The 26,294-nt window shown below is 42.0% G+C and overlaps 1 protein-coding gene across 1 annotated transcript in view; it reads left to right on the forward strand.

The window, feature by feature from the left end:
* Positions 1–26,294, forward strand: part of RGMA (repulsive guidance molecule BMP co-receptor a) — a 91,744-nt gene that overhangs the window by 13,849 nt on the left and 51,601 nt on the right. Inside the window, exon 2 of the mRNA XM_086958089.1 lies at positions 23,420–23,541. Coding sequence (XP_086814215.1) covers positions 23,420–23,541 — 122 coding nt within the window. The remainder of the gene's footprint in view (positions 1–23,419; positions 23,542–26,294) is intronic.

Here is a 26,294-nt window from a genome sequence, read left to right on the forward strand (position 1 = left end):
TACCTACCTTAGGTGTGCACTTACCTGTTGAGGGGATGTGACTGGATTGCAGATTACACTGTTTAATGTCACTTCAGCTCGTCAAATTCTTCAACAGCCAATGCATCATTCCTTCGCCTGGATTTTACAGGCATAGAGATTTTGACGCATTGCAAACGCTTCGGTTTTATGGGGGAGTTTCCAACGGAACGCCTACCTTACATGCATTAAAAACTAACGCGACACAGCCAATTTAGAACCTGGCAAAACCAACGTATCCAGATAAATAGTGATGCACCTGTAACCTTTGTAAATATGGAGCAAATGAAATGCCACCGTTGTGTCGAAAAAAGTGAAGCAATGGCAGCGCTAGGGGCTTGTAAATGATCCACAAATTATTTCTCCTTGCTGCACCACTCCTACGCCTCCCATGGTGAGGCAAAGGATTCTGACGCATTCCCAGGTTTATGACACTTTGTAAATCTGGGAATGTGTCAGGTTCCTTGGATGTTGCTTGTGAACACCAAAAGCAACACCCATGGAATGTCCCTTTCACGCAGAGAAATGCGTGAAAGGGGCCCTTATTTACAAGTCCATGAAAAGTCATGCAGGGTGACTTTACGCAGCCTTCTATATATGGGCAGGCACACTGCGCCACCTTTCCATCAAAAAAAGTGACGCTCCGGCGGCGCAATGGGCTTTTAAATTAGTCCATGAGTTCAGGGATGGACCAAGTGACATATACCATCTAACTAATGAGCTAAGAATGGATGACCACTCTACAAAAAATCCAAAAGTGAAACACAAAAGGGTTACAAAACCCACGGAATGTTCCAGCTCTGAGCAGTACCTTGTACTCTGGATCCCCATAGTTATCAGAAGGACCATCTGGGTACATCTGTGAAATCCGGGAATTTCAAACTATTGTTGGGCAGCGGAAAGCTATTACTCGGGGTTCCAAAGTAAATAGTATTGAGTATGGCTCAATGACAGAGTGGTAGGCTTAAGTGACAAGGCCTCAAATTCATGGCTTAGTGAATGTCAATTTTTAGGTCACGTCTGCTGTATTTAGGTAGGGAATTGAAGCTCCGCCCACTCTTCGCCCATATTTTTCATTGGCTTGTGTCATTGTCCACTGTAAACTGTGGCTGTTCATTGGCCAATAGGCTTAGTAATCCCTCCTCAGTACCACCTTGCCTCATTTTATAACCTCCCGTGGTGACACCCCAGGGTACGTGTGTTGGTACTGGTAGGCTTTAATTACCGCCTCTGAGCACTAGTTTCTCAAATAGCTCTGTGGCTACTCTCTCCCCTAATACTTTTTTTAAAAAATTGTAACACGGGCGCCAAACGCATTTGCCATGCAATAGGTCTCGTATTTGCTAGAGTTTAAGCTATTGCCATTGTAAATGACAAAACCTTTTATGTATCTGTTTTGAAAACAACACATAAATAAAAAGCTTTGTTATTTAGACTGCCAATAGCACAAACTCTCGTAAATGCGAGACCTATTGCATTGAAGATGCTTGTTTTAATATTGTAGCCTTAACATTTTAACTTGCTTGTTTCTAAGCGTTTCCAGGCGGGAAGGGATGCACTGAAAAATAAAGTAATATGCCAACTCTCTTACAATTTAGTCAAAACGAGCACGAAACAGAAGTCAATACTTACTTAATAAGACTACTACTGAGAACATGATTCAAAAAGAGCCCATGTACTATCCTAGAAAAGGGTTAACACATTTCTTGGTCAAACACATCCTTGATGCCTATACATCATTTTACATGCCTTGTTGAAGGTAACAAAACCAGCAGGGCCAGCTCTCCCTTTGCACATGTCTCATTTATCAGCACAATTTGCATTATGTGCATCAGTGTACCATTTACAGTCAAATGCAGGCTGCACGCGGAAACGCAGATAGAGTATATACGATGCACTGTTTACACCACGAGCCTGGTGCAAGCAGGATTTAAACAATGCACTGTTAGTATCATGGGGCGGGTCCAGTCAGACACAGTTGGAATGTAAACAACGCACCTCTAGCAGCATGATCCCACAGCGCCTCGAGACCCTCACAGGTGATGCAGCCGCCCTTTACAAATCCAGATTGAATGATGTGTCATGTGCAGTCAGGTACAGATAGAATGTAAACAACGCACTATTTGTATCATATGCCTGGTACAGTCAGACACAGATAGAATGTAAACTACGCCCTGTTAGTATTGTGCCTGGTGCAGTCAGACACAGATAGAATGTAAACAATGCACTTTTAGCAGGGCCACTGGATGTATGTGTGAGGGAAGGACGAAATTATGCTTCAGGGTTTGACCAAAGCATGCAGCGAGAAAAGGCAAATTATGCGGCGTAATGCAGCACATTTTGTGATTGTATCACTTGATTATTTTGACATTTATACGCTTGTTAATTCTGTCTAAGCGTAGATTTCACTTTATTATTATTGGTGTAGCACTCACATATATAGCAATAAGCAATAGAAAGGTAACCAGTTAACTTTCGAGAAAGGCCTTCCGCTGTGCGGCAAAACGTGTTGACACATTGTTAGTAACTTTTCATCCATTTGAGCTAGAAACAATTTTTGTTGTTAAATCTGCTGATTATGCTGCAGAAGACTGATTATCCGGGAAATGCGGCGTTTCCATCATCATAATTCCAGTGGCCTTGGCTATTAGCATCGTGCCTGGTGCAGTTACACAAGCAGATAGACTGTAAACAATTCACTATTAGCATCATATGCCTAGTGCAGCGAGACCCGCCTGTAGATTGAAGCAATGCATTATTTAAATCATGTGTCTAGCACTGGCTGAGTCACAGACTCTAAACCATGCACTATTTATTTATGTGCCTACAGCAGACAGACAGTACTGTAAATAATGCAGTAGTTGCATCACATGCACAATGCAAGCAACCACTCAGACACAGACTGTAAACCATGCACCATTTATATAATGTGCACATAGCAGACACACTCTAAATAATGCACTAATTGCACCGTGTGCTTGGTGCAGACAGACACACAGGCTGTAAGACTGGACAATTTACATTGCATGTCTAGTCCAGGCAGACAGCAAGATAAACTGTAATAGAGGACCATTTACATAATGTGTCACGTGTTGTCAGACAGACTTTGAACAATGCACTACTAACTAGCATGCACTCAGTTCAGCCAGGTACACTGATAGAATGTAATAGGTGCACTCATTATATCATATACCTACTCCAGGCAGATACTCAGATAGAATGAAATAGGTGCACTCATTATATCATACACATACTCCAGGTAGATACTCAGAGATAATGTAATAGGTGCACTCATTATATCACATACCTACTCCAGGCAGATACACACATAGAATGTAATAGGTGCACTCATTATATCATATACCTACTCCAGGAAGATACTCAGATAGAATGTAATAGGTGCACTCATTATATCATATACCTACTCCAGGCAGATACTCAGATAGAATGTAATAGGTGCACTCATTATATCAAATACCTACTCCAAGCAGATACACAGATAGAATGTAATAGATGCACTCATGATATCATATATCTACTCCAAGCAGATACACAGATAGAATGTAATAGGTGCACTCATGATATCATATACCTACTCCAGGCAGATACTCAGATAGAATGTAATAGGTGCACTCATTATATCATATACCTACTCCAAGCAGATACACAGATAGAATGTAATAGGTGCACTCATGATATCATATACCTACTCCAGGAAGATACTCAGATAGAATGTAATAGGTGCACTCATGATATCATATACCTACTCCAGGAAGATACTCAGATAGAATGCAATAGGTGCACTCATGATATCATATACCTACTTCAGGCAGATACTCAGAGATACTGTAATAGGGTGCCTCGTGCAGACAAAACCATAGAGGAGTGCAAACAAAGCGCTATTTACAACATCAATCTGGTGAAGCGAGGCAGACTGTAAAAAAGATACCACTAGCTTTACAGGACTATATAAGGCCAGTATTTACATCATGAGCCTGGTTCAGGGCGACAAATAGACTGCAATCAATGCACTATTAGCCTACTGCAGCCAGACACACATTAGACTCTAAACAATGCACTGTAAACTAACACCATCTGCCTCGCGTAGCTAGAGACACATATCTAAAACAATGCACTAAATCTAATCAGAAGCATGATGCAGGCAGACACACAAAATGCAGTATTTACATCTCATGAGCCTTGTCCAAGAAAACAGACATACTGTAAACAATGCGCTACTAACATCATGTGCCTAGTGCAACCAGACACAAAGATCACCTGTAAACAATGCACCATAAAAAAATATGGGCCGAGTATAGCCACGTATAAGATACACTGTAAATAATGCACTATATACATCATGTGCGCAGTACAAACGGGCACTCAGAATGTAAAGAATGCACTATTTACATAATGTGCCTAGTACAAACCGACAGGCTGTAAAGAATGCACTATCTGCATAATGTGCACAATCCAAGCAGCAGACACTCAGAGTTAACAATGCAGCATTTGCATCATGTGCATAGTGCAGCGGCACACGCACAGACTGTAATCAATGCACTAATTGCACTGGTGCAAGCAGACACACAGACAAACTGTAAAGATTGCACCATTTACATTATTAGCCTGGTGTAGTCATTTAAATCATGCGCCAAAGGCAGACATATCAATAGGCAACATAACTGACACTGCTTACATCATACTCCAAATTGCAGACAGACACACATACAGAATGTAAACAAAGGACTACTTGCACCAAGTATCTCGTGCAGACAGATACTCAGATTGACTGTAAGCAATGCAATATTTGCATGATGGGCTTAATTTTGACAGGTAAACGTACAGGTAAAAATGAGTGCCATTCGCTATAATAATAATAATAATAATAATAATGATCCACATTTGTAAAGCTCGAACAATCACCCGCAAGGGTCTCCAGGCGCTAGGTGCCATCGGGAAGATTAAACTAGCTATTGCCCAGAGTCACATGGTGCTGGGCTAATCTGCCGCCGGCGATCGAACCGTAATCCCCAGATTCCAGCGCCAGTCGCCCTGGCTGCGGCGCCACACCTCTCCCCTACATGTCCCTGACGTGAAAGTTGAGCTTTCTAGACTGATTGACATAGTCATAGTGCTATTTCTCTGTGGTCAGTACCTGTCTGCTTACCATACTACTTTGGGAAGGACACCCAGATTCAAAAACTTTGGAAAAACCAAATCTGGCTCACCTTTGATCTATGTTCTCCATGGAGTACAGCTCTACTCTCTCACCAAATTGCACCAGCTGTCTGAGCCCTGCGTCATCTATCTGTGGACACGGGGAGGATTCCCCTTGCTTTGAAATCAGCACATGTAGTACCTATACAAAAGAAGGCTAATGTTGATCCTAGTAATCTAGTTAATTATCGTCCTATCTCATTGCCTCTGCTACTGGTCAAGTCGCTCGAAGGTCTCATAAATACTCAATTTTCATCCTATCATGAGGAAAATCAGATCTTGGACTCAACACAATCTGAGTTCAGATCCTCTTACAGTACTAAGGCTGCCTTGGTTGCGGTTATTGGTTCCATAAGACTCTCCCTGGATAAAAATATTCCATCCAAGCTGGTATCGCTGGACTTATCTGCAACCTGTCCCACACCAGGTTGATTCAAAGGCTGCATGAGGTTGGCATTTTTGGTATAGTTCTCCAGTGGTTCCAAGATTTCTTTGGAAATAGAATTCAGACTTTCTCACTCAGCACTTTCAAGTCTGACATCATGCTGATTGGTAAGGGGTTACCGCAGAGCTCTTGTTTGAACCCCACTTGTTTAACATCTATATGGCCCCTCTAGCTACCATCGCTATAACCTTTGGATTTGAAATGATATACGCCGATGATACTCAGCTTATTATCTCCTTTGATGAGTATCTAGATGAAGAAAAGGATCTGTCTCCAATGGCATGAAAGCAATTGCAGACTGGGTGGTAACAAACTGTTTGCAATTAAATAAAACAGAGATCATACTGTGTGGGAATGCCCAGCAACTTTGGTTCTCAGAGTGATGGCCTATTGAATTGAATCCTGCTCCAACGCCCAAACGGGTAGTTAAGAATCTTGGCCTTAAAACTGACCAGTCTTTATCTAAAAAATACAGTGTTGTAGCTACTAGTGGTAGCTGTTTCAACATGATGCAGCTTCTGAAGAAAGCTTTTCCTTATCTTCCACATTTAGTCAGGAAGACCCTTATGCAGACTCTGATTATTAGCATATTGGAGTGCGGCAATGCTCTACTTGCATCAGCAAATGAGACTTTAACCCCTCCCCTGCTGGTGACGGAATCACTCCGTCATCAGCCCGCTCGGAACGCCTGCGAGGCACGGATTCCGCGCCTGCGCTGAACGTTCCATTGAGCGGGCGGGGCCGTGACGGAACCGCGCCGTCATGGCACGGCTGGTGACGGAGCGGTTCCGTCACCAGCATGCGCCCGCCGCGCGGCCGCCACGCCCCCTTAGCACTGCAGCAGAATAGCCGCCGCAGTGAAGGGGTTAATGTCGAAATTGCAAGTGATCCAAAATACTGCCGCATTTGTGTGCAATCTCCCTTTTGGCTCCTCGTCTGAACCTCAGTTGAGAGCCATATATTGGCGGCCAATTAAGAAAAGGGCAATCCTTAAAATGTGGGTGTCAAATTAATGGGCTAAGGGCCTAGTTATCTACTTCAGAAACTCAAATACTATTGTCCAGTTAGGAATTTCCTTTCCAAAGATAAAGCCTTACTTACCGTTCCTCGTGTTGCTCTGACAAGAAGTGGTGGCAGGTCTTTTACTTACTTGGCCCGTGCTATTGGAATACCTTTCCTTACCATATTCGTATCTGTTCTGATTATGTTAAATTCAGCAAACTGCTTAAGACAGTCTCATTTTAATCTTCAGCATTTTGTCCTGCCTGTGTTTATCTTCAGTGCCTCTTCGGGTGTGATTCGTGGCTATAGTAAGTTATATTAATATAACATATTAAAATAACATAACTACCAGACTCAGTAAAAGTTAGAGAATTTATGGAAAGTCTTAATTCAGGTACAGCATTTCGGTGCGTAATTTCGAGGTAGAAGTCTTAAGAATGATCCTTTCACTCATTTGAGTGACCTATTTAAAAACCCTGTCTTTAATTTTGATTATAAGAAAGCTCTTTTACTTTTCACTATTTAGGACACCACAAGTCACTCTAGAAAGATGGGTTTGTTTTTATATTTTATTTGCATTTGTGTTTTTCCACAATGGATGGGGGCTGGCAGCTATGCACAACTGTTATTTATTTGGTCCTTGTTTTCGATAGCGCAAACATGACCCACAAGTACAAAAGCATTACATTTCCATCGTTATACGTGGTGTAAGTGGGCTACCACATTTAAGTGAATGTTCTAAAAGTGGTATTCAGTTTGCATTAACGATTAATACAAATATTGATTATTGCATAGTTAAGGTTCTTGAAACAATATTATGTGAATAACCAACCACTTCTTGAGGATGTTTGGCCGAACTTGTCAATTAATCATAGCAACCTGGAGTTAGATGCCCCGAAATACCAATGATTAAGATTGTCAGGACTATTATCCTGTACCATGAATCATACAGGATCAGCCGATATACGAAGAACGAGAGATGGACTGCAGGGTTCAATTAAACCCATAGTCAATACCACCAAAAGTTTTGGGAGGAATTTGCTCATTAGAAAGGACTTAGCTCCCTTTTTGAATAGCACAGAGGAGGTGATTCTTCTAATGTATGATGGAAGAGAATTCCAGATTCTAGCTTCGTATGGAAGAAAATTGATCTCTTTCAAATGTGGGGTGATATGGTAAAATTTCTTAGACCCAGTTATGAGTCTAGCTGCTGCGTTAAGACCTCGAGATGACCAAGGCCTGGACTGCTGTTTTGAGGTCAGCAGTATTGATGAATGGTTTTAGTTTTCTGAGATAGCTTGGTTGGAAGCGGGCCTTTTTTGCCATTGTGTTGATGTGTGAATGCATGTTTAGAGCCTTGTCCAGTGTGAATCCTAGTGATTTGGTAGAGTCCACTAGGATCGGGGTACAGTTTAGCGCAGTGATCGTCTTAGTCCATTCCTTTATCACCGTATCACATCAGCTCACCACCACCAGTGCAACACCAGCTCAGCACCTGCACAGTCCCACACCAGCAGCAATTCAGAAACAACGCAGCACCACTTCAGCATCAACACAGCAACACCTCAACACAGAACAAAAACAACATTACTTGGCACCACATAAGCACCAGTTCAGCTACACAACATCGGCATAACTCATCACCACAACATCACTCAGTACCACCTATGTAACATTCAGCATCACATAAGCATCACCTCAATATCATTCCGGATAACCGAAGCATCACCTCCGCCACTACTCACAACCACGTCAGCATCACTCCACACCACTTCAGTTTGGCATAAAAATTTGACATTGATTAATTCTCCACAAATAACTCTCCACTACTCCTATCTAATTAAAATACTACTTCACAACATCCACCCTCCCGTTATTTATATCCCACACCTAACAATAAAAACTATAACAAAAATAAATTACAACAAGCAAAGAAAAATTTACAGCATTGCATAAACAAATAAAGTAGAACGCATTTTTTGTATTAATATTATTTTTTAGCACAATACTTCAGTTGTATATAATGTTTTTCGGTTAGATATAAAGTGACAGAAATTGTTATAACACTTTTTTTTATTATAACGTATACATTTTCAACATGCTGCACAACATTCATAATGCTCTACAACACATATCAAAAACGTTAACAAAGCCAGTAGCTCTGTCTAAACACTTATAACGCCCCAAAGGCGAGACATATTGGCCATGCTTATGCTTGTTTTTATAGAAACTCATAAAAACAGGATGAAACGTCCCAGTGAAAAGGTCCTTTTTAGCGTGCAAATATTTGAGCTCCTTATATCCGAACTTCAGCTACTTTGTACTTTGTCTCACTTCCGCATAGTTGTCATGACATAAAGGCATCCTCCTGGTCCATGCTTTCAATGGATTTAAGATTGCATGCTGCAAACGTGACCACACCCGCTGTCAGATTCAATTTAAAAATGAAATAGACATCCTCATCCACAAGTGATCAAATTCATGCAATCTTCTATAACCTGCATATCCGCTTGTCACCACTGCCATTCCTACTCGTTGTTCTCACACTTTACCCAAACCAACATCACCACTATTGTAGAAGAGATTTTGTTATAGTGTTGTGTTCCACAAACTCTCACTTGTGCCCAAGATCTGATACCTTCTGGCTTCCATCTCACTGAATGCTTCGCCCCAATCTTCTTTTTTGCTCGTAGTTTATCCACATCTGTCCAAAAGTTCAAGATCAGATGCACAAAGACAACAATACCACTATTCTTTCATTGACGCATGCGCCTCTGAAAATTCCTCCTTGCCATTCTCCCTGTGGCTGTCTCCTTGCAGAGGGTGTGCTCTTAACACTCTCTGTTTTTGAAGACATCTCATGACATCTTCGTGGTCCACATTAATCTCACTTCCATTGGCCTTGAAAAAACATAACTCTGACCTTTGAGTCCTACATGTTCATAGTGTATGTTTCACTTGTGGATTCTCTCTTTAATTTATTCAGCACATCTAAATAAATGGTTTCTTTTATCAATTGCTCTTGTATCACAATGTTAGTATACACACTTGTCGTTACCCCTTCGTTTTGTGGGATCAGAAAAGTGAGTGGTAGGAGAGAGAAGAGTCAACAAGGGAAAAAAGTCTGGTAGAGGTTCAAAAAGGTCACCTATTAATACATAAGACTAGTTGAGTCGTAACTTGTTGCTATATATCTACATACTATGACACTAACCACAGAGATAACTAATATTTTGAACTGCACCCAATCTTACCATGTACCATTTGCATCCAAATATGCCTGGGCTGGATTTAGAATAGTTAGAATAGAAAATTAACCTAGTCCTAAAATATGTGGGAATTTAGATTGACTTGACTGGGGCGTTATTTACAAGATTTGTAGGAGGGGTTTTTTCACATCGAACCTGCCTTATGAAGCCTCACTTTGTCCTCTAGCAGAGGAAATGAGACAGAAAGAGAGAGAGAGAGAGAAAAAAAGAGAGAGTGTGTGTCAGAGACTGACAAACAGATTTTTTACGCAATGGAAGAATTATACCTTCCTGTAAAGCTCACTTTTAGTTGCCCAGGGCCGGCTTCTGTATTCATGCCAGGACCAGTAGAGGTGTGCTAAGGACAACCGTGCTGTAATTAAACAACTTTCTCTCACAAGCTCCAGCCCAATCATTCAAGATGAGACTACATTAATAGTAATTTTTTTAGAAATAAGGCCTTTCTTTTAGAACAAAAATTCTTAGGTTCAAAAAGCCATGATGTTCAAAATTAGACTCCAGAATTTTTTTTTACATTTTGTGCTATAAGTAAGACGTTAAGCCATACTTTTAGAACTAAAATTCTAAGGTTCAAAACAACCACGAAGTTCAAAATTAAACTACCGAAAAAAGTAAATAGAAAAGGCGCTTTATAATAAAAATTCACATCTAGTTACAATATAGGGAGGAAAAAAAAACATTGAGTCATCTGGTCATGCTTTCTTTTAACAAGGTTATTTCACTTTAGTGAATGGGGACATTGTGAACTACAAATAATGGCTACATTAAAATTGTTTAACAGATAACATTCGTCACACATTAAGTATTAGGGTATGTAAAAATAAAAGGAAGTTATTTGGCCCCCCGCACCTCAGAGGTTTCTCAAGTGCAGGGCCTTCCAGCGTTGGTGCAGAGGGCCTGTTCCATGACATGACATTATCCATATTTGACATGATCCATGCCAGATCTTTAGGATGACCAAATGAGAAAAGGATATGCACATCTAGATAGGACGGTGGAATATTAACTTGCAGCTGGACATGCACAGTGCTCATATACCATCCTTGACTTGAGTTTAGCACATGGGCCACTTAGAAGGAATCTTGATGGAGCATTGTAGACATTACAAACCTTTTAATTCAGCTTATTTTACCACACCCTGATCCTATTTCCTCCAGTCCTACTAGCTTTAAGTACTGAACGAGTGCCATGCTGTAGAAAGAAGCACATGAGTTGGTCATGTGTTCACTTGAATGGGACGAAAAGTCTAGAAAAGAACTGAATGGCTCATTCAATAATTTTTAATACTGTGGATTTTCATTAACATTTTCAAATTAAAACTGTAGTTAAACATGAACATGGCCAAAAGCCAAGAATTTGCACGTCGTTAAAAAATGTTTGGCATTTATCTTTGTGCCAACCGCTAAAAGGAGTGGCTCCACCCACAGACCGGGTGTGGGTTTCTTAAGACGTTGAAAAGGAAGTTTATGTTTTATTTTAGATGTGATTGATTTCATTGTGTGTTGAATTGGGTCTTATATTTAGTCCCGAGGCACCAAATCACAAAAGAAGAATAGAAAGGTTTGCAGAGGGGCAGCTCCCACTGCCCTCCTTTTCTGTGGACTTTTTTCCATGTGGATACTTACTGTCTCTATTGAAGTGTGGGTAAACTCTATGCTACAGTATTAGGTAAGTCCCACTTGTGGTAAGAGTATGTCTTGTGCAAGAGCACACATGGAGCTTGCACTTTCATCAGCAGTAAAACTCTATAAATATTAGTAGGTCCTTCTTAAAACAACCGGCCGGCCTAAAAGTGTGCATAGTGGCATGGACAAACATGAGGTCATGTTTTCATGGGACACAGAGGAGAATGTGAGGGTCTGTATGTTACTGCGAATCACTGGCTGTCCCTGGGAAATATCTGTATCCGCAAAGATCTATACTGACTCCATGCTTAAGCAGTGGTGTTAGGCTAATAAATGGGACTCCAAAAATGAGTATCTTAGCCAACTCACACGTTAAAAGAATGAAGGTGTACCAGTCACCCTCTGCATGGACTGCTGGATGTGCAGAGTCTTCTTTTACTTTCTACACATTTGGCTTATTTATGATCATTTTGGTGATTTCTTAGCTTTTTCCCACCACTTTTAAGCAGAAGTGGTTTTGTGCACACTGCACCAACACAGATCTGTGGACTATCCAGGAGGCTGGACTTAGCTACAGAAAAGGTGTGAAGAGTTCCTCTCTCACTGTCCAGAAGTGTGTACCATCCTAAGCCTGATATGAGGCTGTCGAATGTTTATCACTTTGCTAAAGAAACAAGTGGTCAGAAAAGCCCCACCATGAAAATGTTGTGGACTGCGTGTGACGTTTCAGCCCCATTGGCACTTGCCCTTGTTAGGCTCTGGCTTAGATGGTGCGTTTCACACCACTACAACAAAGTGTAAATGTCGGAGAAGAGTCATACAGCATCACCCCCCAGCGCCTCATCCCTTCAGTCTTTGTCACACCGCTAGGCATCATGCTCCAGCACTTCTTGGTGAAAGTATATGATAGAGATTCCCTTGTTCCAAATTAATTCATTGACACATTGGAAACGCAAGCATTGCCACCCCATACGGTCGTACACTACAGCTTATGTTAAAGCGATGCTGATTCACAGACTCTCCATGGGCTGAAATAATTGTAGAGCTAAGCTCTCTCAAAAACTGTGCATGAGTGGGGACTAAGCTCAAAAATAACAATACTGTAACCTGGGGAAATGTACAGGTGAGGTGCTGTCAATGACAGACTCTCATAAGAAGCATTGAATGTCTGTGGTAACATGCTTGTGCTCGTTACACAAAAGTCTGGCTGATGAAAAGAGCCTCAATATAAGAGAGAGGTTTGTGCTCCCTGTCTCCGGAGAGGCTCTTGCTAAGAGGTCTGAATGCCCCTGTGTTGTGTCCTGTTTCTCTCTATTTCTGTGCTTCACCATTCCCTACCTCGCTTCCCCTTTCTCTCTGCTCCACCTCTCACTACGTGGCCTTTTTTTTCTCCTGCTTCGTAGATTCAGCTCTTTCTATCCCTCTCTGCCTTTTATCTCCATTCCTTGCTTACCTTTCTCTATGCCTCATCTCACGCTCTCTTGACCTCGACTTTCTCTGTTTCGAACACTCCGCACATCCTCACTTAGTATGCGCAGACTCACCCTTACCAGGACGTTTATCCATTAGAAGGAACAGGCTGATCAAGCCCGCCATGCCATATAAAATGTAATTTTCACAATTGTTTCCACATACAAACGTCAAAAAAGCCTTTGTTTATGTTTGTGTTAGTGGGAAGACAGTGGAGAAAGATATCTCTCAAAGCACCTGGAGTCTGAGGCATTTTAGGGCTGCCTGTGTCATAGGGTTCCTGTGAAACACCAGCCTCGGTGTAAGCCTGCCACATGCTCATTTCTTTGTTAGAGGAAAACGAGGAGGCTGAGTGGGGTCAGATGCACTTTTTCAGTCAAGAAGGTGGCGTGGATTGGGTTTGTCTAGATCTCCCTCTTACTTAAATCCTCTAATAGTCCACTCTGAAAACCCATCCATTGCCTGAGTAATGTGCAAGCCTGGCCAGTGTTCACCAAATCAGCTCTGGGTCAGGAAACAACAAACTCTCACGGTTTGCTTAACTCAAGAGTGGTAGCTAGTCGAAACGTCTGCCCTCACACCATTCTCTCGGTCAAAGCTATGGCGCTCAGTGCCTCTGGCCACCAAACCATCCAAAGTCAATTGGCTATGTATTGCTTTGTTTGCATTTTACCTGATTGATGTCTATGTGCCTTGTATGCACTCTAGACTATTCTTGAGCTATGTCTGCATGTGTTGGTATAAATAATGCTCTATGTCTGGATCTTCATTATTTAACTTGTGTTTGGGTGGATTTCAATGTGAATCTAGGAATTAAGGAGCAACTTGAATGAAGTATTAGGTTAGCAATGCTAGGAGGCCTTTGTTTAACCTCAAGGAAGTGATTAGTTTGTGGAGGTGGTTGCAGGCGGTGGGAACTAGCAGTCATTTCTGAAGTCCACGACTTACTTTTCATCCTTAGACTTTGATCCAGAACAAAAGAGAGAAAGTAAAAAAAAAAGAGAAAGAAGAAGGAGAAAGATAGGAAGACCGGGGAAAAAAGAGAAACAGGGATAAAAACAACCTACAAAAAAAGTGATGTAAAGGGACAGGAAGTGCAGAGGGTGGAGGAAAGAGCCAGACGGTGAAAACAAGGCTAGACAGTGTTGGTATTTGGCAATGCTGGTGTTCTGCAGCAGTGGTGGTCGGCTCACAAAAAAATCTCTAGGTATCTGTCCTTATTATTTTGCAAATTAAAACAGAAGGGTTTTGGGTAAATTTAAATGAAAGGACACTAAGGAGTAACGGTGACATGCATCAACAAAACGTTTTGCGATTCCTTATTAGCGATTTTTAAGGAATTGCAAATAAGGAATCGCAAAACGGGATGCATGATTGAAAGTGCATAAAATTTGCGAATCGGTAAAAATCGCAATTTTTACCGAATCGCAAATATTATGCGAATTCCAATTTGCGATTTCGCAATTCCCATTGATTCCTATGGGCCAAGGCCCATAGGAATCAATGGGAATTGCGAATTCGCAAATTAGAATTCGCAAAATGTTGATGCATTCCATGGGTGCAGGGGGGGGTCCAAAGGACCCCCCCCTGCACCCCTGAAATGTATTTTGAAGTGCATGTTTCAAACACACATGTCCTAAGGACATGTGTGTCTGTAACATGACAGTGTTTTGAAATGCAAAATAAAGCATTTTAACACATTTTCGCAAATTACCACGAGGTTCAACCTCGTGGTAATTTGCACCCCCTAATTGCGAATTTGCAATTTTAAAATTAATCATGCATTGCTTTTAAGGAATCGCAAATTTGCGATTCCTTAAAAGCAATCGCATTTTGGGAATTCGCTAAAAATAGCGATTTTACCAAAAATGCTTGATACATCCCAAAAACCTATTTAGGAATCGTAAACGGCCGAATTTTGCGAGTCGCACCGTTTGCACTTCCTAAATAGGTTGATGCATGTCCCTGTATGAGTATTTCGCACAATGGTAAAAAATAAAGATTGCTAGAAAAGGTTCATATGATATTTTTAAACATTTTACATCACTTTCCTAAAAGTACCAAGGAATGAAAAGGATCAAATTCATTTAAGTTAAAAAAAATATGCAAATTAGAAACTGCAAATAAAAGCATGGGCGTAACTTAAGCTTTTGCCCTAGTTCATATGTGTGTCTGCCTACAAACAGCACCAGGCTCACACTATTGTTCCGATTCAAGATTACAATTGAAAGTTGGGTGCCCTATGGCAGAGTAATGACAGCGGGAGATGAATGTAGATTAACGTGCATTGTGTGATCTCGTATATTAACGTTAATCCCTCACTTGGGAGGTTGCCAACAAAGCAATAAAATTAAAATAAAGTGCCGTCAAACAAAACATAATACTTTTGGGGTGGATTAGGATAACTGAATAAACCTATGTACAAATCTTGTGGTTTACCGTGATGCCCTAAGACTCTATAATATATGGGTTTATTTTAAATTATGTATTTATTATCTTGCAATTATGTACAAGAAACTTTTGTGCTCAGGCCTAGCTGGTGGGATGGCCCCTCGCACGCTAAGGACATAACGGTCTGCTCTCATCTGCTCATAGGAGCTCGTTTCACATATAGTTCGTTCTATTAGAAATTAAAATATATCAAACTTTAACAAAAAGACATGACACAGTGTGAGTTATAATGTGGCTGGGCTGTTTCCTATTGGTGCATGCCAGAGCAAAGGGCCATCCTGTAGCATGGAAAAAGGTGGGTTAAATGTGCAAATTACAAACAACAAAATATGATTTCTGAAGTGTTTGTGAGTGATCTCTGTGTCACTTGTGATGTCGGAGGAGTGTCTCCGCTCCACCATCTCCTGATGTACAGAGGTGTCAGTTGAACTCTTCCATTGCTTTTATGTGGCACTAAGAACATAAGTGAGGATTTTAAGGGTGTGCAAGAATTCTCTTTCAAATAGAGGTTTGCAATAATATTTCATAGAATGGGCGACATTGTAATATACTCTTCCCTTCAAGCCAGCTTGATCACTAAATGGTGCTTACATGTGGAGGAGCCATGAATCCCTTCAGAAGGATTTGTGATGTACAAAACAATGTTGTTTTTTTAATTGATGTTTCCATTTTTTATGTTTAAATATACACCGTTATAAAATGTACGTCATTTTATAAAGTGAAAAGGGACAACTGGTTAATAAATAGTTAATTCAGAGGCCACAGTGAGCCTATTGGGCTAGATGAAAAGGCCCCTTGTTAACAGAGGATGAAGTATCCTAATGTGCTGTGAGGGGAATACCAGCTTCTTGCCCTGATCTTTCGTGCCTGTGCCCCACCATTCTTTAAAACAGAAAGATTGTCACAGAAAACAAGGCGACACTCAAACATGGCAATTGGAAGGAGATACTGTGTCCGTTAACTTCTCGGTTACACTTGTATAAACACATATAGAGAACGCCCCCCAAAGACTTACCCTCCAAATCTTGTCTTACTCATCTTCGGCTGGCATCCAAACCGCACCCGACACACCCCAGCATCCCCCCACCTACCATGTTCCCTTGTAACCAGGTATGATGTGTTAACCTGCGTCAAGCACCTCTTGAGACTGCACTAATGTGGAGCGTTCCATTGCTTTTTACCTTGGTTTGGGCTATATAACCACATACATACCGAAACTATTAGAAAGCCATTTATAGTGGGAATACGTAATGCAGGGTGGCATTTAACTACTTAGTGTTTGCCTCTAGACTTTGATTTCTCCCAAACCCAATCTACCTAAACTCAAGAAAGTGTCCCGGTGAATATGTCAGTGCTTCTGGTCATAACACGAATTGAAGTTCACCCTCAAATGGCTGATGATCTCTTTCATCCCAGTGCTGGCTGCCAGTCTGCCTGCAATAAAGAAACTGATACAAGAACTAGTAAGCTGGATTTTGTGTTACTCATGCCTGGGTAGAAGGGCATAAGATGGCTGGAAAGCAAATAGTGCTAAATCTAAAATCCTGCCAGGCAGGCAGATACATTGGCTATGGTAACGCATGCGAGCAATATATGAGCTTATCTAAAATAACGTGGGTTACTATTAAGGTAAAACATTGCTGTCTGCCTATCCTTGCACTGCAATTACTGACATGCTCTTCTGCTACTTTCCCAAATCTGAGTGCGGACATGTATTCAGTAACATATCATACACCTTATCTTCTCACATCTGGCATCCCATAGATATTAGACCATACTTACAAAGCACCTAAAGTGGGCTTTAATAGTTTCAAATGTGCATCTATGTAGATATGCCATGTTGTGGGAATTACATGATTTCTTTTGCAGGTACTACTTATTGTAGGGTTTACCTGACAGCCTCACAGAAAGAAACTGTGTCTTACACTATTGGTCTCATGCCTAACTTCCGGGTGTGGAATTTTGTCTGCTGCAAAAAAGGCAGAGAATACAACTCTCCAATGTAATACCTTTCAGCATTGATTGTATGTTTCTTCTCCTCCTTTACATTGTGGTCAGAATGCTGCCTATGCTTACTACAAATACATTTCCTTTCCCCACAGAGCCTCTTTATCTTCCATTCTGTAGCTGATGTTTTTACTATTATACTCTAGAATGATTGCATGGCTGTTTGGGCCTCTTTGCAAGCTGTGAGTTACTAATTCTGGAAAAACTGTGGGGCATATTATCCAGGGGGTTTATCTCCGCTTTTTTGGCTTTAAAAGCCAAGAAAGCGGAGATAAAATTATCTCCCTATTACCTAGCTGTCGCTAACACCAGTTAGCGACAGCTAGTAGGAGTAGCCATGTTATCCAATGGGAGGTGGATAACATGGCTAAGAGCATTAGCTCGGTAATGCATGAATATCGCTGATTTTTCAGCGATATTCATGCATTGCGGCTGATTTTTATCGCATTTGCGATAAATCTTGGTAATACCAAGGTTTATCTGCGATAAAAATCGCCGCCGCTCAGCGGTAAATTTTTGTCTCTAACCAAGCAATAGCGATAATTATCGCTATTGCTTGGTAATATGCCCCTGTGTTTTTACTACTTTTTCATGAAAAAAAAGTTTTAGGGGACACATAGAAGTTAAGCAGATTATTCTTTTGAGGTACCCCAACTAAACAAATATTAGCATGCCTATCCTTGTCAGCTGTTTTCTTTCCATCAAACAAGAAGTACATATTTTTAAATATATATACATGTGAGTAAGCAAAAGCTCCCAATCATCTAATTCTGTCATTTGTCATTGTTTTTGGAAGACCGAGTTCTAAATTAAATTCTCATCCTTAAAAATGTGCTGCTGCAATGGATTACTTCACCATAAATTGATTTTCCACCATAAATTGATTTTCTGTACTATTCCTTCTGTCCCTGACCCTACTATCATGGCTTTTTCATCTTCGTCAAGTCTATCAGATTACCAATGGTACCGAACAGGTTTTTGTTAATTCTTTAAACTGTCTATATTTCTCTGCTCATGCCTTTTAAGTCTGATAGGCATCCAGCAACCACAGTCACTAATGATCCTTGTTACCTCTTAAATATATCAATAGGCATTTAAAGACAACTCTGTGTTTTAGCCTATCCTAGGAAATGCCTTCCTGTTCAAGCCTGCTCACACAATATGTAGTAAAGTTTATGTGGGAGTAAAACCCTTTCATCTAATGACATATTTGAGATGGTCAATGTCAAGTCATCCATGTCTTTAGCATGTCTAGACCCAATGGGTGAGAGTGCTTGTACTTTTGTAATCCTCCAATAAATTGCAGTGTATCTATATTTAGGGTCATCGAAAGTATTGTCTGTGGAATATTAATCTTTGTCTGTAAGTCTGTGTGCTACCTGACACCCCATAATACCCTCTCACACCTATCTGTAGTACATCCACCGCAACGAAGTTTCTGTGAATTTTTTATCCTGCAAACAGGCAAAACTCCACACCGCTATTTCCTTTTCCCCATGAACCTTGCCAAATACCCTTCACAATGCTAAATTGAATCCCATCCTGCAGATCACACTAGCCGTCTAATTCACTCGAGCACTTTGACCACTTTGCTCTTCTTGATCACTGCTTTATTGACCTGTTTACTTTCTTCTCAATCGAGATGCTGTCGAATTCACTGTGTCATTCCTTCACTATGTCACACAGGCCTGTGAAGTGTGCACCTCTGTTAACGTTGTCCCATGCCGAGCACTTGCTTCCTCAGTGCTTGAGAGTCTGCCACCCACCAGTGCAACAGTGGCTAGACCTCTGCATCCAAAAGGTGGTCCTACCCTTCTGGCGTTTCAAAATTTTGCTACACATCATCCACACCAGGTGTTTGCCAGCCACCAAGGTTTATGGGGTCTAGTTTGATGTTCCCGCTCGGAATTTCACAGCGCAAACACAGTCAAACACTGCAAGTCTCACCACGCTCTGTCCCTGAGCCCCCAGAGTTCATATTACATCCCCAACATGATGAGGGAGAGACAGCTCCAAGCCTGAGGTTCAGCATCTACTACGAATCAACCAAGCTGGATTGCTTCAGCTAAAAGACAGCACGGCACACCCCACCACTAAGTGGGCTTTTAGACTGTCTTTTTCATTGTCCTGCACTGCAAAGTCTTAGATTCATTAAAATGGCAGACCTAAGCAGCCATAAATGACATCACCTACATCCAGTCCTATCAGACGCAGTCCATCCTATCCGCTGCATCCAGTGCTGCTAGCTGCATCCAAAGCTATCAGTTTCATTAAGTGGCATCTGTTTCATTCACTACTATCAACTGCACTTACCACAAGCAGGCCTTACAGTGAAAATATGAGAAAACAAACACAGCTGTGTAAATCATGACGTCAATACATACACACTAACCACTGGCTCCAGCAATGGATGATTGTATTGTACTGCTAGTTGTAAAACTCTTTCTTACCCTTTGCAAAGCCCAAACCACTTTTAGGATGGTCATGTTGCATTATTTATGTAGCGCTCCATATACCCAGCGAGTTTATGAAGCGCTCCAGTTTGCATGGCGTTCTGGGGCACCCTCTGTAAAGCATGGCTCCCAAAGTCAGTTTGATACACAAATGTACTATGGAAAAATAATTATTCCTTCTGTTATGCTTGCCATGTGTGACTGTGAGCACATAGATACTGATTAGCCTAGGGAACGCATTATAATTGTGGAATGTTGTCTTGATTACTGTAACATATTTATCTGGTCTTATACTACTACCAAATTGAAAAGCTTCAAATTATACCCATTTTAGTGCCGAGTATTCCTTGGCTTACCAAGATGGGCACCTATCACCGACCACTTGAACCAATTACATTAGCTTCCTGTTCACAAACGCATCAAATTCAAAAGCCAATTTATCTGTCATAGAGCAAATGGCAACAGCACCTTATTCATAAAGAAGATGTAGAATCAGGGGCTGTGTTTCTTCCCTTTGCAGCACCAAGGTTATTGAACTCTCCCCCTTTCTCGCTTCACCTCATTGCAGATTACCTGTGCTTTGGGAAATCTCTGAAAACGTTTCTTTTTGTTGACTAATGAATTTGCTCTGCCTGTTTCTCAGTACTGTGTGATCGAGGTAGCGCCAGAATGCCATAGTGATAAAAGGGTGCTTTATAAATACACAAATACCTCAGGATTGGGTAGGGCGGGCGCACTCACAGGTGTCTGCGTTCAAACGTTGCTTGGTGGCTGACTATAAAAAGATTTGGCACCTGACTTGAATGAAAGGCAGTTCATTAAAGCAAGTTATTGTGCATCTTATCTCTGTACCGCCAAAAGACCTACCCCACGTGCTTGGCTGAACAATACTGCCAGTCCCTGCAAAACCGCAGATCCCGCTGCCGCTTGCGCAAGCTTCAACAGAACAGACCTGTGAAGAGATGAATCTCTTTTTTTCTCTGTGCCAAGGTCGTGCTTTTAACAGGTCTCTGAGTAAACATTTATAGATGTTTTCGCTCTGTGTCCTGGGAAACGCACATATCAGTATTTATGCCTTTGCTTGATGTGATACGCCTCTATATATTAACAACCTTCAAGTGCTCTCTGAGATACACTACCTGCAAAGGCCTGCAAGTGCTGCCCTATTGGCGGTGGGGAATTGCTGTTGTGAATTTTCTGGCGCTGCCACTTTTAAAGAAATGCTAGTATTTTGAGCTGGCAAAATAGAAATTACACTCACATTGGCCTGTCTGCAACATTACCTTTGTCTCTGATTCCTAGCACTTAGATCCCCCAAGTTTTAATTCTGTATAAAAGACACCCGCAATTCCTGCACTTACATCTCTGTCACTGTTTCTTTTTGATAATGACTTCACTACCACCCCTCTGATTTGTCTTTCATTCACACGCTTTTGCCCTTCAGATCCCCCTCTGACAGAAATGCCCGAAGTCTGCGTACACTTATTTATGTAGCCCAATTTTTATCACACTACAGCCCATGTTTTATTTTTAAATAAATAGAATACATTTACTCTACCTCGTCTCTCTCGCTAGAATTTTAAATATTAATTTGCCCATATCCCCTCTTTATGTGGAGTAATCCTATTAAAAAAAACTGAGGTTGTTCTGCATTTTGACATTGTCTCTACTAAAATGGTGTTCAGACCAAAAGAATGTATATAGGCATTTTCTGTCCCACAATTGAATATCTTTTCAGATTTCTTGACAACACCCAAATAAAGGGAGGCTGACATCTTCCACTGACATCATATATTTTAAATGCTTCCCATATTTAATTTGATGGTCAGCCTGCCACCATCTTTGTTTCTTCCCAGAGCAGCGGAATCCTGTTTAGTGCAAAAACCTCAGTTTAGATCAGGTATAATATGTTCGTGCAGAATATGTAAAAGCACTTTAATGAATGAGGCCACAGGTTAACGCACAGACCTGTGGAAGGCATTGACCAATCATTGTTAACAGGGATATATTGTGCCATGGGTTTCAAACCATGTTACCGACAAGTATATGAAGCCCAAATGGACTATGAAATATTCTGAGCCCCATGAAACAGCTGTGTACATGCCCTTCCATCCCTCGATCCGACCATACTCATGTCTGTACTGGGGAAGTGGAGTTAAACAGTAGCGTAGTGAACTGAAAAAAGGGGGAATAAAAGGCCCAAAAAGTACCAAGTCTCTTACCTCTTTGCACTGTTCTTTCTTTCATTGGGCTTTAAGTAGCAGCAAATGTTGTATGTGATATTGTATTGTAGTTGCATTAGCACTTCAAAGCCCGATGAGTTGCTGAAGTGGGTATCAGGTAGCTGTGTGGAAGTGTCAGTCTGCCATGTGATCTGCGTGAGTAGTGTTTGATGGGTCTGAGGACTAGTGTGATTCGCTTGTTGTGGTTTTGGTGCAGCGTCTTGGTGTGTAATTGGGTGTTTTGTAAAATGCTATTGCACTGATAACTCTGCAGCTGGATACAATATATTGCATTTGGGGTGCCTGCATTAATTAGAACAATATGTTATGCTATGAGGTTTCGTTAGTACACACACATTTCAGAAGTGCAATCACAATGCTTTGGTGCTTTAAATGGGCAGGTACTGTCAGGTACTGAGAGCTTGTACTTCTTAAATTTGAAAAAGGAGAACCAACATTTCTCAGCATTTGTGCAATACTTTTGAGGGGAGTACGGGCAACTCAGAAACAACCAGGTTATTTCTGATAGTCAGAATCTACCCTTCAATATATCCATTTCAAGCTCAATTTATAACGCCCAGTTCTACAACACAGTCTGCATTTTGACTTTGTGTAGACAGTGAGCCAATACAAACAAGCCCTGGTGAGGAGTAAAGCGCCATGTGAGGCCAGCAGTGCTGCCATGATGTTTTGTTCTCACGAGGCAGGATTCCAGGTTTGTGGTGAGGCCCCTTTTCTTTCCTTGAGGGGAGAGCATGTGACGGGTGCCTGCAGCAGCAATGCTTGCATGCGCAAACAGTAATATGTTTGCTGATTCTGCTTAAGTTTCTTTACAAGTTAAACTTCTATTGGTGTATTTATTCTCCCACTAAGTGTGCGTGCATTGCAGGGCTCACTGCGGGATATGGAGCCGCCGAGGGAATAGTTAATGCGTCCTTCTTTTGTTTCCACGCCTGGGCAGGATCCCAGCTCCCCCTTCCTCCCCTCCCTGTCCCGGCCCTAGCCTGCTCCAACAAGAACTCAACCCGGAGAGTGGGGGCGGGTTCTCTTTCTGATTGGATAGAAGCGGGTGATTGATGGCTTTTGCTGAGGAGGAGGAAGGTGAACAGAAAAAAAAGAATATGTAATCTTGACTGAGTGCTGAAGGAGTCTGGTGACTGCAGCTGCGTCTTCTCTGTACCTTCCCGGACGCTCACTCGTTCCCTCTCTTTTTCTCTTCCATCCCTCACTCTTCTTGCAGGGAGAGGGCAGTGGTCAAAGGCCGAGCTGGATGGATGGGCATGGGGAGAGGGGCAGGACCCGCAGCCCTGGGAGTCGTGGAAGCCCTGTTCACCGCCTTGCTGCTGTGCATCTGCCCTGCAGGTAAGGAGACGAGCGAGCATTGGGAGCCTCGGCACTGCGTGGGCTTGTGTCTGCAGCGCGTGACCCCCGATCCACACGGGACCCCCTGCTCCATTCGCATGGCTGCAGCTTGTGCATGGTTCAGTCAGCGTGTGTGTGTCCCGGACAGCTCATACGTGCAGCAATGCGGCCAGGTCACCGCATGTTCACAAATGTATGCCCACTCCAATTACACAGGGATGTCCATCGGTAGTGATTGTGTTTCTAACTATAGTAGGTATTTTTTCAGCCCAATTTTATAATACATTTTTGGAAATGTGTGATTATGTGCATTTTATGTCCAGGTGTACCTCGCATGTGTAATAGCACCGTGTACCCTGAAAGCTGTTTTCACAACTTTATGCGTTTTAGTTATTACCGCATTTACGGTTATATAATTGTAATGAATGTGTGAGTAGTAGTACCTTGGTGATAGGAGCACGTGTGTGTTCTATTTCACACTGCCGGTGGCAGCGCCTTCTTTGCTATTTATTGAGCAGTTGGTTTATAGCCCATAACTTTCTGTTCGTCTGCTTTCGCTGGACTATATGTTTTTGATATCTCAATGTTTATAGGTTTCACCGTAGCGGATATTGCAGGCACACTTGTCTCATGTGTGTGTGTACGTACATCTTCGTCCTTGGGTATTTTTTGGCACTTCTGCTGTCGGAAATGTACGCTCGTCTTCCTTTATGCCTGTTTTGTGGTGTACTTTGTGTGCTTATCCTTATTGTTAAGGCGTTCTGCAATATGTTTACATTTAATGGTCTGTGTTTGCGGCTGGGTGCGCCAAAGAGTACATGTGCACTGAATATGTGTATGCTGGCGAGGACGCTGTTTATTAGTCACTTTGCAGAGCTGGCGTTATTCACTAGTACATGTATGGGTATTTTGTGGCGGCGTGCATTCCCCTGCATATTTAATCTGGGCATTGTTTATGATTTCACAATATCTAGTGTAAATAGACCCAAAAAAAGCGAAATATGTAGCCAATGTTGTGAGAAGATATATGCAACTATGCGAATTGCATACTATATATCCTATCTCTTCACACTGTACCTATGGATTTGAGACATTTTCATGTTGTTTTGTTGGTATTTATGGGCATGTCCTTTAATGGGTGTCTGTGTGCTGCTTTAAGCTTTGAACGTAAGTAGAACCCATTGGATTTAGTTTTTGCTAGAAAGATTGTATTGTGGTGAGCCACGTCAGAGGCCCTGATATTTTTCATGAAACGCATGGAATCACCCCCTGCGCCCCAATCCATGACGCAGCTACAGTTTTGTACAGCTCTCCCAGACTTCAGAAATGTTTTTCTCCCTATGAAACTGAGCGGGGTCAAGGGAAAAATCCATTTGACTATTTCGCTCCCCATTTCGAGTGTTGCCCCTTTGCTGTGCGAAGTGTGTTTCTTAAAACCAGGAAGCAATGGAAACTTTTTGGCTGGTGTTCCCCTAAATTCCTCCTGTTCATTTTATTTTCCCTGCTGAAGGTGGGGGCAAAGGTACGTGGAGCACTGAAGCTGAAAAGACATCTGCTTCCAATGAGCATCCCGTGGTTTTCACGGTGTTGCTGGCAGTTCTCTGCCTTACAAATTCCTTGGGGCCTTAAGTCCGTGTTTTTGTTGGGGGGGAGGGGAGCGGTGCGCCTCCACAGAGAGGGTTTTGTTTCTGCCCGAGCTCTCCCGTTTCTCCAGCTTTCCTTTTCTGTTTACGTTTTAGCCCGAAAGCGGGGTGCTGCGACACCCAAACGTATATAAAATTAACTCCAAAGCGTCTAGTCAACCTTGTAGCCCACGCTGCTCGATTAAGCATGAAAATTGGAGCGGTTTACATGTTGTTGCTCATGTAAGGTGCTCCAATACCTTTGGGTCGAGTTCGCGCTATATAAATCTGCCCAATAAAACATTACAACACTTTAAATATTCTGTAAGATTGTGTCTTACTGAGCTGAGCCTTTTACCCAACTGATAGTTACCCCGGATCCTTGTTTGTAGAACACCCTTAGGCATTCCTCTATCCCTCCCCCACATACACGCAACACAACATCCCGTTTCCAAGTTGCAGGGCAGCCGGACACTGGCATTAACTTTTATCTGAAGCACTTAACATGGTCCACTTGAGACCGCTCTTCTCAGAAATGCCCCCAACACGGTGTTTTGAGATTAGTGAAGTAATTTGTATTAGTCGTGTTTGTGTGAGACCTTTTTTTTAGGGGTGGGAAGGTGGAGGCTTAATCGGGGCTGGATAAGTCGGTCAGATCGGTGATAACGCAAGGCACTGCACGGGTTTGTGTGAAAGCATTTATCGGTGTGTATTCTGTCCTCGGAGACCCCAATCACCAGACCCAGCCTGCGCGCTGCTCCCTTTAAAACTGCGACCAGACTTGCTGGCAGCAAACTGGGATCTCTTTTCCAAAGTGCGCTTTTGTGTCCAGGCGGTGGGGTGGGTTTCTGCCTCCATGGAATTTTCTTGGGTTGATTAATGGTTTTTGTCTCTGGGAGCTGCAGGGTTATTCTCTTTCAGCACTGAACTGACCGGGAACAAAGTCTTGGAGGCTGTCGGGCAGCACATTCCCCCAGTTCACGCAGACTTTAGTTTTGTTCGCTCCCCTCTCGGTTGCAGTGTTGTCCATAACGCCAGCTTAGTGGTTCGTTATTAATTCCAGAAGGATTTTAGTGAATATCTCGTCTCATTGACTGACTCTGAAGAGTCTGCTGTTTAAATCGGGGAGGG

This window comes from Lissotriton vulgaris, chromosome 2_1 (assembly GCF_964263255.1).
Source record: "Lissotriton vulgaris chromosome 2_1, aLisVul1.2, whole genome shotgun sequence".
In the NCBI taxonomy this organism is placed as follows: domain Eukaryota; kingdom Metazoa; phylum Chordata; class Amphibia; order Caudata; family Salamandridae; genus Lissotriton; species Lissotriton vulgaris.